This window comes from Atractosteus spatula, chromosome 12 (assembly GCF_055471065.1).
Source record: "Atractosteus spatula isolate fAtrSpa1 chromosome 12, fAtrSpa1.hap1, whole genome shotgun sequence".
Lineage (NCBI taxonomy): Eukaryota > Metazoa > Chordata > Actinopteri > Semionotiformes > Lepisosteidae > Atractosteus > Atractosteus spatula.
The window spans coordinates 27,074,652-27,093,696 of NC_142717.1; the positions used below are offsets into that span (position 1 = coordinate 27,074,652).

Sequence of the window (19,045 nt, forward strand, 5' to 3'; positions counted from 1 at the left end):
CAGCTGTAATTATTAATGATATTAATATGTTATTCATTTGGCAGTCTGCTTTGTCCCACTTTGCTCTTAAAAGAAATGTGAGCCTGGTGTGTCCTTTCTGTGGGAAAATGATTCTGAGCATGGAAGGATGTTTCTTGTGTGCATGTCATCTAAAAATGAATCTTTGAGCGGCGACCTTGAGACTGAATGACCTTACTTTCTTTAAACACATTTTTGTATACTGTTGGCCTTCATTTTATCTCTACAAAGTTTCATAGAATTTGTTGTTATCAAGATACTGTGATATAATTGTCAGAAAGAGTGATAAATAGAAATTGGATATCTGCCTGTGTGTTTAGGAAGCTGGTCCAATACATGTTTTGCTAATCTGTATAGTTTATCATTGTTTTAGGTGTTACGCACACAGTGGTTGCCTTTGGAACTAAAAATCAGCTATTCTGAGGGGAAGCAAAGACTGGAAAATATTCTTACTTTTGAGCTGTATCCTGCTCATAAGATACCAAACATCCCTACAGTCTTTTTCAGATTACGTTCATCAGTATAACTAATTGACAGATACAAGTATCCCTTTGATCAATACCACTAAGTAATATATTCCATTATACTTTCTTCACTGCAATATTTAAAGAGAAATGGGATTCTTGTCAAAACAGGAACCCGTGTTCATTTATGTCTGCTTGTATGATTTAAGGGACAATTCAGGTTTAAATACCTTGATAGCTTTTTATATAACTTTACAAATTACACAGTAGGCATAACTGCAATGAAAGTATCCTTTTATTTAGGTTTAGAACGCTACAGGAAGCAGTTCTACCATCAATGGAATAGACTGCATGGCTGGTTCACACTCCACAGCCAGCAGTGTACTGGCTAAGATCTCTTCCTTGACAATGGTTACGCCAGGCCACCCTGGAAAGAAAATTAGAGGTCAGATGACATGAGTGCATCGATCTGAATAATTAAACAAATCAGCATATATCATACACAGCAATCAAGCTGCAGTTAACGGCAAGGTAGATAACATTTGCTTCATAACATTAATTTCATATAACTAACTTCAGTGCTCTTTACACTAGAACAATTACAAAGATGTTTTATTCAAACCAATAGCAAAAGTGACAATATCTATGTAGCACAGCCACTACCTTCAAGACTCACCTTGCCTTTATAAGAGTGCTATTTAAAAGAATATTTCTCCTAAATGTTGTGACATATCAGAGATGGCTAAAAATATAATACAGGTGGAATTAGGTTTTATAATAGAAAAACATTGTCAAATTAAAATATGCCTACTGTATATTAAACATTTCATCTAGGCACTTTCACTTTTAGATGTATTTGCTTTGCTTATAGCTAGTAGGTGGAAAGTAGTGTGAGCGTGAAAGATAAGTTGGGGTGCAGTGTCTGTCCTCCCATTCATTTCTGCGTTCTCACCAGGCTCTCATGCCATTGGGGTCTCTGACCACGCGCTTGGCACACTGGATGGCAACTGTAATGTCATTAGTCAGCAGCTCTGGAAGGAAAAGAAAGATATCAAGGTGAAAAGCAGCCAAACAGCAGCAGAAGCACATTGCCATTCAGACAGAACAACATAAAAGTCCTGACCCTTAAAGTACATTACTTTAAACAGTATACTGCCAGCCTTAGATTTATAGTCTGAAAGAGTAAAACAAATGGTATTACCGTGAGGATTTAATATGGCAACCCACAGTATTACTGTAATGCAGTAAAGGAGAAAGTATGGTATTTTCATCATCAATATATGTAAAACTTGATGGTAACCATGCACTTTCTAAAAACAATTTGAGCCTATAATGCACAATCTGGGTTATCTGGGTGGAGTCCTACTCACGGCTGCAGGAGATGCCACATGCATTCTTGGATCGTGGGGTCTTTCCATCCTCACACCACCAGCGACTGTTTATCTGGAAAATCCCGTAATCCGTGGATCCATCCGAGTTGTGATTGATGGCTGCAGTGTTGTAACTGGACTCCCACTTTGACAAGCACACCCCTGAGAAGATATTAACCCAGGGCACATATTACAGTCTTGATATGCTGCAGTTAGACACACTGGAGAATCCACTCAGCCAAGTTTCAGATGAAGCTACAATTTTCCAGAAGCTACAGCTTCAGAAAGTTAAACACACGCTGCACACTGACAAGAGTGAGTTACAGATTGATGGGAGTTATATTCTATAGGTTCAATCTTACCCTTGTATTTTACCATTAAAATATTAAAAGTGGTATCAGTGATATTGTTATCACTTAAATGTATTTTTAAAAGGAGGCTCATAGAGTGGTGGAGCAGGAGAGAGGTGGATTCATGCTCCTCTCCTCTGGCTGCAGAGAAACTCTTCACTCCCTCACAGGTGAGGAGGATGAAATCAGAAATCTGCCAGAAAGAGAAGCCTTTCCAGGGCTTACAGATATCTGTCTGTGCCATTTCAATAATCACCTATACCCTAAGCAAGGCAATGTTCACATCCAGTGACCTGTACATTAAAGAGAGTTTCAATGTTTTTGTTTAAAAAATGGTTGATAGGGTATTAGCGTCACTTTGAGATTAAAAATATTTCTTCATTTAAAAATCTCCAAATGGGAGCCCAACCTGAAAGACCTTAGTACATAAGGGCTGGTGCTCAGTACTCACAGTTTGGCAGGCTGTATCCCCGGTACCCATCCAGTCCAGAAGCCTTCAGTTTTCTTGCCAGCTCACACCGATCATATACCTTGCAGTTTGCTAAGGCAAAGAGCAGACAGAACACAACACCCTTCATTTTGAATATGGTACATACGACTCTCTGAATCAATGTTCTTGTCACTTGGGTATATATAGACTTCAGAAGGAGGCGTTAAAGGAAATGATGAAACTTTTACCTTTTCTTGTAAACTGGTCTGGCAGAAGTTCAACTTCCCCTTTAAGGGCTGGATGAAGTATTGAAAAATAAGAAATACTTTACCACATACAAATATTTTTTTTGCCATATTGCAAAATGAACACAGTATTTTAAAATATAGATCAGATTCATCCCCATGCAAATGTGTACAAAAGCAATGTGTCCCTGTTGTTCAATCTTTAATGTTAATTAGGTCATGTTAATCTGGTCCATGTTCTACAGTAGTTGATCATATTTTTTGTCATTTTTAAGTTGAAACTGAATTTGCAATCTGCAGTTGCAGAGAATGCTTTTGATTTGTAAAATGGGTGATCAAAGCCTTCTGCTTTTTTATGCTGTAATGGTCATTGGTTTAATGTCTAGTGATGTGGACTTAAAGGACCTGAGATCATTTTCTCAGATGTAGACAGTAGGGCATTTAAACTTTTAAACCACAGCTGGAGTGGAACAGTGAACTGGAGAAATGATTTTATTTTATACCTTGAAAACAACAGAACCCTCAGGACCTGGATCCTAATATATAGTGATGAACACAATATGAAGTCAATATCCAATAGACAGCAATATATAAACACCATAAACATCAGACAACCACACATGGAATACAGCTCACATGTTAAACTTGCAGGAGCTTGGGTTTGTAGCTTTGTGGTACAGGGGCATATTTTACTATATATATATATTTTATTATTTTATATTTTATGTATTTGTGTTTTAAAATGTACAGTGCCCTCCAAATGCATTGTGACAGCAAAATCAAAAGTGTTAGTTTTTCTTTACAAGCAAACCATTTGTAGTTTTTAATTCTTCATGGTCAAGTGAAAGAGTATTCAATAAAATCAGTATGAAGACTCAGTATGAGAACTAAATATAAATCAATTATATTAATGCATGAGAGGATCAACAACTCAAGAGAAACAGGTTTGTGAATGAAAAATATGATGCAGAGAGTGATGGGTTCAACTCCGCTTACTTGTAACAACAAGATAAATCACAGAAAACCGTTTTCACTAATCACCAACATCTTCTTCACAAGGAAACCTTTATTTCTTTTGAAAATATATGTCAAACTTGGGAACACGTGGGAGGAATTTGATTTATATCACAATGGTCCTATGCCATTGTAGGACCTAAGTTGAACTGTAAATAACCTCGTTGGGAAGTTTTATTTTATTCCTCTGGGAAAAGTACATATTTGCTTTTCCATTGTAAACTGACTACTACAGATATGTGCCAGCTCAACCATGACATTTAAAAGATTGATGAAGTAAAATACATTTATTGAACAAACAGGCATAAGAAATGTACAATTCACAGCTTTAGAACATCAGTTGAATACTACACTTTAAAACTTTCCACTTAAAAATGACACCATATGACATAACGTGCACTTTCGAGGTGCAATTCTCTCAAGGTACAAATTCATAGAAACCCATTTTTTCAAAATCTTCAATCAAAACACTCCATGCATGGCCAATTTGTGAATTATCTCCAACTTCCCTTTTTAATTTGCACAACATTAAGTGGAAAGAGTAAAATTTAGCATCTAAATGGACTAAAATGACATTTCATCAGCATTTTTATTGATATCTTCAGGCCAGTGTTTCACATCGTATTTTTACAATTTATATGTTTCCTACTTTCATTTCTATTTTGTCTTGAATTTCTTTTGCTGATTTTATAGTTTGGTAATTCTCCTATTCAGCATTATCTGAAAGTGTAACTATTTGATATGTATAAAGATTTGACAGTGCAGTGCTTCTTATACAAATCCTTGTGGTACTCCCTTAGAAGTTAATAGACTTCTAATAGAAATTAGTAGAAGACCTACTTTGACGACATCCATGCTATCTCCTAGAACTCTAATCGTATTTACAACAGACGTTCAGGAGGAAAGTCAGATCCTAATATTGCCTGTTTCCAACCTGCTAAGTACTGTTTATAAAACATATATTGTATTGCCTGAGCTTCTCTTTTACACATCACTCTCACATCCTTGCAGCATCTCCCTAGCAATTCCTTGTGAAAGCGAGGGGGAGGGGTTCCCTAACCCATTGTGGGGTATCTCTTGGCTACAAGTCAGGTTCCTCAGTGTGGGTGACCATTCTCTTCCTTTTTTTACCTGACTGATCCCAACATAACCAGAAGGAATGTTGTTCCCCTTTGTTTACTTCCCATACTTTTTTGTCTTTTGAGTCTTTAAGGTTAATTCAGGAGCACAGTCCCACATTCTCTTTGTCCTTCAAAACTGCCTTGGATTTTTTAGCCCAGAATACTCTCATTAATAGGGTCCTAAATTTCAGCCAGGGGTCCGGGAGTAAACTAAGTGTGGCATGACTGGGTATGTCACAGACTGAGAGACTCTCTTATCCTTATTCAATGCAAGTTCTAGATACACATTTCTTTCCATCCATCTGACCTGGAGCTACAAATAGCTTAGCTTGTGGCACATCCAAGTGCTTGGATGAGCTTGTTTGATAAGTTAATTCCTCAAAACAGTCCAGGTTCTTAGGGAAGATGCAAGGAAGTCCAGTATCACCAGTATCATTTTGATCTGCAATATTTGGTGAAAATTTTGCTCTCAATAAATAAAGATTTCCAACATCATCGCCATATGTTTCAGATCTCCAGAACTTGCACTGTTCCTCAGTTTGGTAGATGCAGTGCATTTGCCTTCTGAACGCAGATTCATTTATTTACATTTAGTAAATTTACATTACAATAGACTTTAATGTATTGTTCATTGCACTGTTTTATTTTCATTGTCTTTATAGGCCCTTTTTTGCCTTCTTACACCAATTTCTGCAAATATCCAGATATCCAAAGACAGGGGCAGCACAATGGCGCAGTGGTTAACATTGCTGCCTCACAGTACTAGGGCTTTGGGTTCAGTTCATGGATTCCCATTTTTGTGTAGCTTGTACTGTATGTTCTGTATTTATGTGAGTTTTCACCAGGGACTCCAGTTTCCTCCCACATTCCAAAGACATACTGGGAAGTTAATGGCTTCTGGGAAATTGCCCTGATGTGAGTGTGTGTCTGTATGTGCCCTGCAATAGACTGGTGTGTCGTCCAGGGTGTTTCCTGCCTTGTGCCCGTGTTTGTCAGAATAGGCTCTGGCTCTCCCACAACCCTGTATTGGATAAAGTGGTGAGAAAATGGATGGATGGATGTCATACGACATGTACCGTAACTGAAGATTCACTTACCATTTTTTGGGAGAGAAAGTACAACTGCTCTGGGCCTGCTATCTCATTCCAATGTAATGGAGAGAGAAGCTTTGAGGACGTAGCCTCTTTAAAAAAGTTTGCATAGTGAGGTTTTAGTATGCCACTGTGTTTGAATAAGATATTACAGCACTGTTCAACATGCAGTGCATTAATCTTTAGTTTAAGCAGGATTGTAGGTACTGTATATTGCAGCTGCACTTCACATGGATTCTTGATGGAACTCTTGTAGTTTCATCAAAACTGAATGAATTATTGAAAACAATATTGCGTTTGTGCTTATAGAGGTCACATTCCTTACAAATGTAATTCTTGATAGACACTAAGAATACAGCAGCTTTGTCTTGGTAGGTAGTATTTTCTTTCATTAAAAAGTTGGATCGCATTGTAACACATGACCACAAATACTTTGAGAGTAATGGATAATTTTGTCTTCTATAACATAAGGACCCATTCTATATCTCATATTTTTCAAGAAAGCTAATCCTATTGGCGAGTTACAATGTGCAACTCTGAATCTCTACCTTGGAGTATTATCTGTTTAAAGGAAACCCAGATGCCCTGATAAAAAATACATGTACTGTAGGTGAGAAGAAGAAAAAGCATTATAAAAAAAAATCTTTCTGTAAAAACAGTTAATTATTATTCTGTTATAATAGATCTAACATCAGTGTACAATACATTTGAGAGGTCTTACAATGCACTGTTGCACTATCCGTTGTAAATCTAGCTATACTGTATATTCCCCCCACTCTAAAACTAATGTTAACGGCAAAGGTTTTCCTAGTGAGTTTGGAATTTCATTTCTATCAGGAATTGATAGATTTTTTTTTTCCAAGAACTGCTTATACATTGATAAGCTAAAGTCACAGAATGCTTGATTAGAAATGAGTGGCTATAAAGTATAGATCCCATGGGCAGCATCTTAACACTCCTATGATTATTTGAATTACTTCAATCAGTAATTCAAATGTTTATCCCTTAAAATTATAGTACAAACACAGAACTTTGTTGCAAGATTTTGAGTAAGAATTCAGGGGCTCCTAAGGAGAATTTGCATTAAGTAGCTTCTCTTTTTCTTACAAAATGAAAGGCATAGGATAATTTCACAAAATTATCAGACCTTTGTTTTTTAAACCCCCATTTTAATATTTAAAACAACAAATGTGTTATTTATCAATCATAATTTCTAAGAACTATCGCCTCTGACCAACACATTTTAAGTTTTATATGTATTAAAACACATTCCAATTTAATTGAAAATAAGACATTGGGCAAAATCCAGATGCAGAAAATTACAGTACATTGTCTTGAAATGGCAAAAAATGTAATAACAGATTCTGTGCAGAGAAGGCAACTTGAAAATTCTGTACTGCATGTTGGATGACATCATGTAATTACTTTATTCAGTGAAATTATAATTATAATAATTATTCTCAATAAAATACAAAGAATAGGTCATATCTGTTATTTAGAAAAATGTTGAATCATCGTAGTCACATTATCTGAAATATCTGAAGTTTCCTAGTTCTGATGACTCCTAGTCATCATATGCATCCTGTCCTTCCCCACTGGCTCTTGTCCTACATCTTTCAAATCCCCATTCACCTTCACTCTGTAATCAGCCAAGCCCTGTTCTTATACTTATTTGAGACTGTGATTATCGCTAAACCATGGCAACAGATTTTATTTGAAGTGAGCATTTTGTAAAATCTCAAGGAATGTTGATTTATGTGGGTGAATTTGTATTTATGAAGATCTTGTATGAATGATGGCTTTACGAAAGGTTGAGTGTGTACGTATTCAGAAGTTTGTTAAAACATTTCGCTACAAGGTCTCTCTGAGTGCGTTTCAATGCATGTTGAGATATGCTACTGTCTCTTCTTGTGAATATGATTGATTTAAGTTCCAGTAAAATCTTTCTATAGCAGTGAGTAGGACTGATCCAAGTGGGGAAGGAGGGGTTGTCTGTCTGTCTAGTCTTTGTGCAGGTGGTTATCAAACCAGTATGTGTACTCAGGTCTACCTGTTTGCACATTACACATGTGCACTATTTAGTGTAGTTAGGTGTCTCTCCCTGGACGAATGGTTGGATGTATTAGTGTAAGAGAACCAGTAGATGGAGGATATGTGTGTGGTTGATTGTGTAGTTATGTGTGTCTGCTTCAATCAATGTGTCACCAAGTGCAGGATCAGAGCTCTGGCCCTTCTGAGCTCCCAAAGACTCTTTCATCCTAGGAGTGATAGCGGTAGCGTATCTGGGAGGTGACTTCATGAGTGCGCAGAGTCACCCCGAAGATATCCTCATGGTACCGATTCTGATCCTGTGGGGAGAGAGAAAGAGTGTAGGATCAAGTAGGGCAAGTAGGATCTGGACAGTGAGAAATGAATGAGAGGGATCGGTCTGTGTGATGCACATTTAGACAAGGATAATGTAACAAAATGCCAGGGTGTACAACAACAGCCTACTACTACGGCCTGCTATTATATCAACTTTACTGTTGGAAATTCCGTGTGTTATTTTGGAATATTAATCAAATAAATTACTCAAATCAGGGGTAATTACTGATGGACTGGAAAATTGTCAATACAAGGCCCATCTCCAACAAGTGTGACAAAACTAAACAAAGTACTTATAGACCAATATGTCTTCCATTACGTAATAACAATTAATGGGACAATAATTAGAAATAAACTAGGATTTGTATAACTATGGTAGGATAGAATAGTAGAATTCTAGGAGGTACTCAATGGATTTAGAAAATGCACTAATACATTGAAAATTATAAGTATAGGGACTGAAGTGAAATTTCTCATTTTTGCTATGTATTAATGAAGTTTATATTTTACATTGAAAAATTAATTTGAGGAAGAAATACTAAACTTTAGCTTTTGTTGTATTACTGTGTACTATTTTCCATACAAATTTATTTAGTAATTTTAACTCATTGTCCCAACACTAATGCTTTTCACTGTAGGTCTTGCTTAAGTTAGAGTCCTTTGCTCAAGCAACAGCAGTAAAGAATACAAAGTACATAATGTGATGCTTAGATTTTTAGAAAGCTAGTGAATAACATAATGTCATATTGGTGAAATAACAGTAGTATAGGGCGTCTGTGTTTGGTCTTAGGAGTGTTAGGACCACACCTGTTAAGGCTGCCTAGCCAGCCCAAATAAACAAAGGAGTGATAGGAATGGTAGGAATGTCGAATTGAATAAGTATAATTCACAGCCCGCAACTGAAGTCTAGAAATATGTTAAAATCAAGAACCAGGTAGGCAACCCCAGGAGAAATAAAACACCTGATGCAGGAGAAAACAAGGAGAAACCACAAGGTATAAACATGAAAAGAAGAACAAAAAAAAGAACAAGGGCTAAGAATTGAAAGGACTGAGGGCACAGTTTATATAGGGCTGTGGAGGGGAGGCAATTCATGACTGGCCACAGCCGTCTGCGTGGTCTGCACCTCTCCTGAATAGCTGGACCAGCAACCAGTGTCTGAGGCGTCCTCTGGTGGCAACATGCTGTAACTGCAACAACACTACCATTGCAATGATCTACTCTAGATTCTCTGGTATATGTAATAAACTATTAACATTCCAAGGTGATTCCAAAATAGGATTATCAAATGCTTCAGAAGCTAGAAAGAAAGTTAAAGCAGATATAAAACTGAAAAATGGGAAGACACACGACAGATGACATGTGATGTAGACAGCTGTAGAGTGCTTGAATGCAGGTAGGAAAGACGACCTACTAACACATTTTAGGAACCGTTCATCATAATGTAGACTGAGATGACTATGTTGACATATTATTGCTTAGATTGTTTTATTAAATATAGAGAAGTAATAAAAATACAGACAATGTTATAGTATATTGAAAAGTGTAACATTTAGATTTATGCTAAAATGTTATCCTTACCCTTAGCCTAGTTAGGTACTCCCTTGCTGCATTATCAGTCATCCCTCCATCGGACACCAGGATCTGCTGCACTGTGTTCAGCACGTCCTTCGCCATGGTGACATCGCCGCACACGTACATGTGACCCGAGTCCTGACATAGTATCTCACACACCTTTGCTGACAGACGCTGCTTCAGAATGTCCTGGACGTAGGTCTGATACAACAACAGGACATGAGTTGGCATTTATAAAACATGAGCCAGCCTTTTCCACATAAGAAATCAACATACTGTATAATGAAACGTGTATCTTTCAAAATGCCAATATAATACCTCCTGTTGGCATTACCATACTTGTAACATGAAGATCTTGAATCATCCATTTCTCTGGACGCTGCTGTAAAAGCAGCAAATGCTTAATGACCACAGCCCCCTTTAAAGAAAGGTTTCTGTGCAGTAAAATCAAGCATGGCCAAATACAGAGATGCACAGCTTCAGCAATGTAAACTCTTTTCAACTTTTGTTATTCACCAAGGTAAAGTGCATGAGTGTTAGCATATTTGTAAGTGAATTTTCTGCTGTGCATGAAACACACTGGGCTATGTAGCAATGGCAACAGATGATCTCACTTCACACAGGGCTGTGAGCTAAGGAAGAATGTCAACATCATCTGTATCTGCTCTGTATGCCGAGGCCACCAGTACACCTGTACCACAGTGTAGACAATGGGTAGCTTGTATTGTGGTTTAACCATTTTTGAAGGGCATAGAATCAAAACCCCATACTTAAATTTTAATAAGTACAGTAGCACTTATTCCTTTACACATGTATTTATGTATATTGGTGTGTGCATAAAAGCTGCAGTGAAGTAACTGAAAAATTCAACATAAACTGGGTGAATCAAAGTGTCATCACTCTGTTCAGGCAGACAGAGCAGTGTGCCCTCTGCTGGTGGAGGTGGTGAGTCATCACTGTGGTAGAACACACACAACAGTTTGCCCTCTGTTGGAATAGGCAGAATAGTCATTGCTGTGTTTTTAATAAGAGATAACAGTCGGTACCTTGGGAATGTCCTTTTCCCGGGAGTAGGCAGTGTAGACAGCACTCAAGGCTCCCCTCCTCTGGGCATCTTCCATTTCCTCTTTGTAAATGTGGTCAAATTCAGCCTGGCGACAGCCGAAGAGCAAGACCATTCCTTCGGGCTTTTTCCCTGCAAATAGATCACACAGCACAGCCTAGGGCATTAGATACCCATAAAATGAGTCGTTTATTTAAACCTTTAATAAAGGTTAACTCCACACTAAAAAGTAATGTTTTGAATATGTGTTTGTCCTACAGTAAGCAATGTCAAAAGTATGTTCTCTCTGCCTTAACCAGTCCCACAGTCCAATCAGATATTCTCTTGGATGGTCACACTAACCCAGCTGCTCGATCTCATACAGCCGCTGTTGCCAGAAGCTCCTGAAGGGTGCAATGCCAGTGCCAGGACCCACCAGGATGCAGGGGGCAGAGCTGTCCAAGGGCAGGTGGAAGGATGGAGCCCTATTGGAGAACAAAGTGTTGACAAAAACTCACATCGGAAATGGTAAACATTTATCTGTGCTCAAAAAATCACTTTCACCTTACAGTTAACGTTAAAACTGTAATGGATAATATTGTATAGGTTAGTTACAGCAAAAGGCTTAGATAAAATGTACCTATATTTCAAAATATAGAATGTATTGAATTTACTTAAAGACAGTCAGTTATATACGCAATAGAAAAATGTTACCCTCTGACAAAGCAGGGAACGGCTTCCCCAGGCTGGATCTGGTGGAGCCAATTAGAGCAGACACCATAGTGCAGGGGCCCTTTTCCACCTGGCAGAAGAGACCGAACCCTGTGCTCATTATTGCACCACTGACACAGAGACAGACAGTTATGCACTCTCTTGAGGTATCACACCATAGAAAAGTCTGACAGAAAGACATACAGACTCTGAGAAAGAAAGGCCGAACAAAACCTAGAGACTCCTGAGCAACTCAACCAGCAGGGGAGCCCATTCAGAGAACTGGTTGAATCCTTCTGTCCAAACATCACCGGTTCATTTGTCAGTGAAATTATTAACCATCTGTGGCCACAGTGAGATTGAGACAGATGGGATAACCTCAGTTTGCCATTCAACAGCCTCCACTGTCTCTGTAAGTTTGCAGTGGAGCGAGAACCGAAATAATGTGAAGCTTATAGTATGTACATTGGCAAAGCGCTCTGACAAATATATTTCAGAGGAAAGCTGAACTGTCCTCTCCATTTCCTTGAATGATATGAGGATCATTACAGTGAACCGGATTGAGAAATATCAGGAGAGTTTACATTGGTGGGAGATTGTAAATGGGGATATCGAACGAAACACAGACAAACTGACAACACATCTTCAGAGTGAGCATGAGAGAGAGACAGACTGACCCTGTGTGTTGTACTGGACCACAGCCACAGTGATGTGGATCTCCTGGGGGCAGACCTGAGGAGAAGAGCTGATGGAGTAGTACCGCGGCTGCAGTAGAGGCAGCTGGCTGAGCAAGAGGGAGGTGGGCAAGGTGACAGATGGGAACTCGTCCAGAACTTCCGCTAGGGTGGGTACGTGCTCCCAGCGCCACACCTCATACTCCTCTCCTGCCTGCAAAATATGTGGGAAATTGTTAAGTCCTAAAGTGTTTATACACTCCACAGTTTTCCATATCGCTGTGATGTTTATAGTGCGTTTTTCAAAACGTTTGCCATTTTAGTGTGCTAGATTCTGTCATCAATGCTTAACTGGACTGCTCATAATGGTCCAAATAAGTTTCAAAAGTTACTCTTTCATATTTGATTCCATTCTGTACAATGTGAAATCTATTGACAGATGTTTGGTCATTTTTGTTTTTACCTTTCTGTTCTTCAGAACATGCTGTCACTTTCACTCTCATTCAAGCTACAGGATGTTTTGGGTTGTGAATTTTTATTTTTTTGGAGATTGGCAGGGGTTATCATTTTTCAGTGTTTTTTTCATTTTTGTATTGGTTTTTTGTACTGTTTTTTAAATTTTTGTATTGATCAACAATATTGGACAAATCAGTCTTTACACAGTTTCTATTGCTCTCTTGTGTGAAGTGGACTTCTAATAATTAAGAATTATAGCAAGTATAGTAATTGGATTCCTTTATTAAATCTTTTCAAGAAGTATGTCATTGCAACAATGGAAGTGGCTATCTGAAGTGTTTTAGGATTTAGAGACAAAGGTCAAACACCAAGCAAGTGTCAACTTTTTGTGTTCTTGGGAGTGTTGTGTGTGCATGAAGCAGGAATTTCCTTTATTACGTATGCATACGGGAGCCAAAGCCGATGAAGCATTGACACGACTCACTGATACAAAAGGACGCGTTTTATACAAAATCACAAACAGAAAACCCACCCAGACCGTGATAAACTGTAAGAATTGTAAGAAAATCTTGGGTTCCTTTAATCATTGCTTTGGCAGATATCGGGCACTCTCAGTTCTGGTCAGGCTGCCCGAGGCTAGCTCTGCCCTCACGTTCCGGGCGCACAGCCAGCTCACACTTAAGTTGCAGTTAGTAATTTTCCATTATTCTAGCAGGATAGTTAGTAAATTTACAAAGTAAAAGCAAACTAGTGTAATAAGAGAAAGAAATGTTTGATCCCTCAGGAGCTTCACGGCGAAAATAGAGCTGAGGTGTCTGTCGAGTTTTAGGGGGTCTGACACACATTGATGAAAGACATCGTAAGGTTTACCTTAGTTAATTAAGTTCTCGTTAAATGATTAAGAGTCATCAACAGTCCAGGAAAATACGACAAAAAGACAGGGAGAGACGTGGAAGAGAAGAAGAAATGCAAAGAAGAAAGCAGAGGAGAGAAAAGGGAGACCACGTTTCTCTCTTCGGAAAAGAACCAGAAGAAAGGTTCTTGTTCAGATCAACCTTAAGGACCAGATTTTTAGCTAAGTATTTGAATCTTGTTATGAGAGTTTGCCATTCTGTTGTTTTTAGGAAACTGTGAATTCCTGTATAAGGAATCCCTAGGATAGAAACAGTCTTCCGGATTTGTGGATACATATTTTAGAATAGGGATTGAGTCCCATGAGTTTTGTAGCATCCAGATTTACGGTATAGAGAGAGAGATTTAACTCTAGGTCACCTTCTGTTTTATTTATAAGGCAGGTTTATTTCTTTCGTTGGCCAGTGTTGGTTTTATAAATTGTGTGGGTACCTGTTAGCAATCTATTGTTACAGCTATTGTAACTACTGAGGTATCCTTAAGAATCTAGATACAATAGTTAACACCTGGCCAGAGTAAACATTTGAAGTTCTCAGAACTTTAAAGCAAGGAAAGAACTATGTTGTTTACTTAGTTATGTTGGGTGTGATATACATTGATCAAAGAAATAGTCTGGTTTACCTTGGTGAACTAAGTTCTGGATAAATTATAAAGTGTCAATCAACCGTCCAGGAATACAGCACACAGGCAGGTAGAGAGAGAAGATAGAGAGGACACAGGAAAAGATGGAAAAACACAGAGGAGGACATGAGAGGAAGACAGAAGACAGGAGATATTAAGTTTTAAGTTTAAGTTAAGTATTTGAGTTTTGTTAATAGAGCTGCTATTTGTTTTTTTTTTTAGGAAACTCTGATTTCCTGTATAGAGAATCCCCAAGCTAAAAATGGCCTCTCCTGGTTAATGGGTGCATTTTTAGAATAGGGAGATACAGTATGTTTCCCATTCACTTTGTAGCAACCGGATTTATGGTGAGAGAGCTTAAACTCTAGGTTATATTTTATTGATTTAGAAGGAAGCTTTATCTTATCTTGGCTTTTGAAGGTATTATATTAGAAGATTTGAATACTTGGTAGCAATCTGTTTGTTTTTTTGTTGGGTTGTCAGAGCATAGAACTCTGGGACACATTGTTTGTAAATGTGAAAATAGCATAGTGTAACTTGTATGTTGTATGTTTATGTAATGTGTTGTCTAGTGTGTGTATTCACATTGTTAATAAATATTTGTTTGACCCACTGTACCTGAATTATTACTCTTTATATCAAAGCTGCACCACAGAACAAAGAACTCAGGTGCTTCTTGGGTATACAATTTGGGGTTATGATACTTTTACTTATTAATGGATTGGTCTATTATCTGTAATTCTCTATTATCTTAGTCCCTACTTATAACAACACATTCAAACTCTCATCATAATAATAAGGACAAAAATATTTATGGTTAATTTAATATAAATAGGTAATCCTAGATTCTAATAATAAAACTATCATTGATTAAGTAATAAACAGTAATATTTATTTTATATATTCAATGTTATTAACAAATTAATATGTATTGAAATATAAATATTTGTACAGCTAGTGAATAAATATAATGCATCTATATTAAAATAGTATTATAATGTTATATAGAAATCTAATTATAATCATGTCATATTGAACAGAATAAGGCTGATCACCTGGCTGAGGGTTTCCAGTCTCTGCCGGTCTTGCTCGGCTGTGGCTTGCAGGGAGAGAAGGCGCAGCAGAGGGGGTGTGGGTGGACTGCTGAGGTCCAGCAGGTGGGACAGGGCCTGCACGAGGGTGCAGGGAGGGAGCCTGTCTCCAGGCACCCAGGACGTCTGACCTGCAAGGGAATGGGCACTATATCAGCACACACAATACTGTCCATCCATCCATTTTCTAATCTAATACAGTGACGTGGGGTTGCCGGATCCTGTCCTGGCAAGCAACAGGCACAAGGCAGGATACGCCCCTTGATGGGATGCTAGTCTATCGCAGGCCACACACAGGCACAAACATACACATTGTCACAAGGACCAATTTTCCCAGAAGTCAATTAACCTACCCATATGTCTTTGGACTGTGGGAAGAATTCCAAATACTGTATCTGGGGTAAACCCACCTGAACATGTGGAGAACATAAACTCCACACAGAAAGCACCTCAGGAATTGAACCCAGGGCCCCAGCGCTGCAAGGCAGCAATGCTAACTACTGTGCCACTGCACACCCAATACAGACTGTATGTTGCAGTATTATAAATGTGGAAAATAAATATACTGTATATGAAAATGAAATGGAAACAGTAAAATAATTTTTTACCAACATTCATAATTACATTTTTCATTTCTGACATATATAATTGTATTGTAAATATGGAATAGTTCGATACGTATTAATTGTGAATGCATATTTAAATGCATTGCATTGAATGTTTAAATGTTTCTCAATATATTGTTCCTGGAATTTTTAGTATTGCTTTACACATAAAATATAGTTTTAGGATACATTTCTTTATATTTATTTTCTGTATAGAATGCTGAAGCATGTAAATCAATGAGTTTCTTACAGTAAACAGGTTATAGTGTAACCCTTTGTAAAACATATACAGTATAGCCCCTTCCCAAAACACCAGCCATTTTTACCGTTCCTCTCCTTTAGGATCTCCGTGGCAACTGTTTCGTTGATAGGTGGTGGATCAGATACACGGGCCAGTACAGCTTGGACCAGGGGCTCAGGATTGGTAGGATAGATGCCCAGGTGGTCACCAGGCTGGTAATTCATCTCGCCCTGACCCCCAGTGTCCAGCTTCACCAGCACTGTTGCCCGGCTGCATAAACACATAATACAATTAAAACACAATGACTAACACCTTTCACAATAACACCCTTTTTGGGGGTCAGTTTAAAGTAGGTGAGGGATCTGGACTCATTACTGGGCTGTTTGGGATATCTTTGAGCAAGGTGCTTTACCCCAGTTGCTCCAGTCACCACAGCTTTCCAAATGAGCACCAATGCTGCCAAGATCAAAGCATCCTGGAGCTTTAATGGAGAATAATGTATTCTTGGTATGCTGAGCACTAGAAACAACAAACAACTGAAATAAGCTCTGGCCAGATAATCATCCAGTCCTAAACAGAACCAATTCAGTTTGTCTTATAGGTTATCCTAAATCATCCATTTTTTAAAGATTGGGAATACTTGTAAGTAATCGATTAGTTCAGCAATCAATTTGCTCAGTTAGGGGAATTTTTTACCTTGTTTTTCAGATTTATATTCCAAATGATCTCTATACTTCATAATTTAACAAATCACCTCTTTACTTTTTTTTTATTTCTCCAAGTCTTTAGAAACTGATGATTTAATGGCGACCTATACAACTTGCTGGACCTGGGGTGGAGATCCCCTAATCTTGACTCGGTTACAGACTCTACTCAGATGTGGGTAGTAAATGAAAGAAACTAGTCTCCCACCTCTTAACTTTAAGCTGAAGGTCATATTTTACATTTACATTTTATCAGTTCAACATTTGGAAGATCCCCTGTCTTAGAATGTTCTTTCTTAGGCTTTCATACATGAAAATACTTCCAACACTTGAATGGTAAACAGTAGAGTTCCTGGTTTTATTGTTTTTATTTATCAAAAGTCTTTTTCATCTGAAAAACACAACCCCCAAACAGAACTACAGTGAAATTGTGTGTTGTAAGTGTTGCCTGGCTTCTGTGTGCCTGCAGTGGAGAAGTTCGAGACAAACAAAGCCATTAAAAAACAGAGAATTATTTTTGCATGTTTTATGGATCTTAAAAAAACCTTGCATGACATTAGGCTCTCCAGATGCCTGCTTAATAAAAACCCCTTATAAAATAATTGAAGGTGTCTATGTCCATGGAGGTAACATAAACTTCCCCAACTCCTGACTGTAAGATGGGCAACTATAATAATAAATTCAACTAACTAATCCCATGTGGAAATTTAACATCCCAGTTTAGACTCTATCATGTGCCATAGCATACTAAAGCTGAACCACTAATAATGGAAGTAATCAGTGAATCATTAGTGAACTCTAATGGCAGTCCTATGGTCATTGCACTCCCCAAAGTTCACACAATCTCATTAAGAATGATGCCTTTCAGATATGAAATGTGTTACCTGGACTTCTCACTCTGTAGATTCTGTGTGGAGATGACCTTTGCCTGAAACAGCTTCTTCTTGTGTAGATTTGAGAGGGCTTAGGAAAAGAGAGCAACAGTGTCAATACAAAAATAAACTAAAGGATTAAAGAGTCACAACTGACCTACAGTGCATTCAATATAAACTGCACACACCATTCTGACAATTAGTTTGAACATGAATGAATCAAGGTGTACAATACAGTGGATACACAGAAAGTTCTACAATATACATATATTGAACCAGACAAATTACCAAGAAGACAGAAATGGTGTAGCAGTAGCATTCTGTATACTGTATGTATTTTTTGACTGACACTTTTATCCAAAGCAACCTACATTTTAACCTATTCATACAGCTAGTTATTTTTCTAGAACAATTCACATGAAAAACCTTGCTTAGGTGTACAACCTCCTTAGGTTTTCACACCTGCTATATTTAATTGTCCAAATGTATTTTTTTGCCATGATGATTTTGCATACTGAGATAGAGATTAATAATATTTAGCAAGATGATAATGAGTTCCATCCAGAAAGGATTTGCACATCTTGCTTTAGTCAGTGATCTATAATCACCACAAAATACCTTCAACATATTACATAAATATGGCAAGTTAAACACTGCTTTATTTACTGGAAACCATTGTAGTTACTAAGGTTAATAAGGTATATCTATGCTTTGAATGCTGATTGGCTGATGCTTGTGAGGAAAATGGCTCACCTGTTGGGATATCAGTGGGTATGGCCTTAAAGACAGTCCTATAATTGTTGGGCTGCCACTCACTGGAGAAGACATCCTCATCCTCATCCAAGGTGTCCTCCCCTACACAGAATGTCTCACAGGCAGCCTGTATACACACAGACACATAGGTGGAGCTGTCCCTATAATATCCTGCTTCTTATTGAGCTCACAGTCCTCCACATGCAAAGACACATGGGCAGACTCAGAGTGACATAGACTGACAGGCACACTGTCATTTTTTGTTCACAATTTTTTTAATAAAAAAAAATTAAAAAGACAACATAGTTCAATTTTTCTATA

The 19,045-nt window shown here is 37.9% G+C and overlaps 2 protein-coding genes across 2 annotated transcripts in view; both read right to left on the minus strand.

Moving 5' to 3' along the window:
• Positions 1 to 759: 759 nt before the first annotated feature.
• LOC148822828 (lysozyme C II-like) lies at positions 760 to 2,844 on the minus strand. The gene is made up of 4 exons (XM_088929599.1): positions 2,654 to 2,844; positions 1,853 to 2,014; positions 1,435 to 1,513; positions 760 to 909 (listed from the first exon to the last, which is right to left on the minus strand). The coding sequence occupies exons 1-4, from the start codon at positions 2,778 to 2,780 to the stop codon at positions 843 to 845; spliced, it is 435 nt and encodes a 144-aa protein (XP_088785725.1). The 5' UTR covers positions 2,781 to 2,844; the 3' UTR covers positions 760 to 842.
• Positions 2,845 to 7,251: 4,407 nt separating this feature from the next.
• LOC148822829 (nitric oxide synthase 3-like) overlaps positions 7,252 to 19,045 on the minus strand; it is a 34,312-nt gene continuing 22,518 nt past the window's right edge. Inside the window, exons 17-26 of the mRNA XM_088929600.1 lie at positions 18,725 to 18,851; positions 17,984 to 18,062; positions 16,481 to 16,665; positions 15,514 to 15,680; positions 12,473 to 12,683; positions 11,799 to 11,886; positions 11,448 to 11,569; positions 11,089 to 11,237; positions 10,049 to 10,243; positions 7,252 to 8,451 (exon numbers count right to left, since the gene is read on the minus strand). Coding sequence (XP_088785726.1) covers positions 8,362 to 8,451; positions 10,049 to 10,243; positions 11,089 to 11,237; positions 11,448 to 11,569; positions 11,799 to 11,886; positions 12,473 to 12,683; positions 15,514 to 15,680; positions 16,481 to 16,665; positions 17,984 to 18,062; positions 18,725 to 18,851 — 1,413 coding nt within the window. The 3' untranslated portion in view covers positions 7,252 to 8,361. The remainder of the gene's footprint in view (positions 8,452 to 10,048; positions 10,244 to 11,088; positions 11,238 to 11,447; positions 11,570 to 11,798; positions 11,887 to 12,472; positions 12,684 to 15,513; positions 15,681 to 16,480; positions 16,666 to 17,983; positions 18,063 to 18,724; positions 18,852 to 19,045) is intronic.

What these genes read in the sequence shown, in the direction of transcription:
- LOC148822828 (XM_088929599.1), bottom strand. Translation starts at nt 2,780, where the DNA reads ATGAAGGGTGTTGTGTTCTGTCTGCTCTTTGCCTTAGCAAACTGCAAG. An exon ending in ATGTGGCATCTCCTGCAGCC is followed by an intron (nt 1,514 to 1,852) that starts GTGAGTAGGACT and finishes TTTTCCTTCCAG; the next exon opens with AGCTGCTGACTAATGACATT. An exon ending in CCCAATGGCATGAGAGCCTG is followed by an intron (nt 910 to 1,434) that starts GTGAGAACGCAG and finishes TTTTCTTTCCAG; the next exon opens with GGTGGCCTGGCGTAACCATT.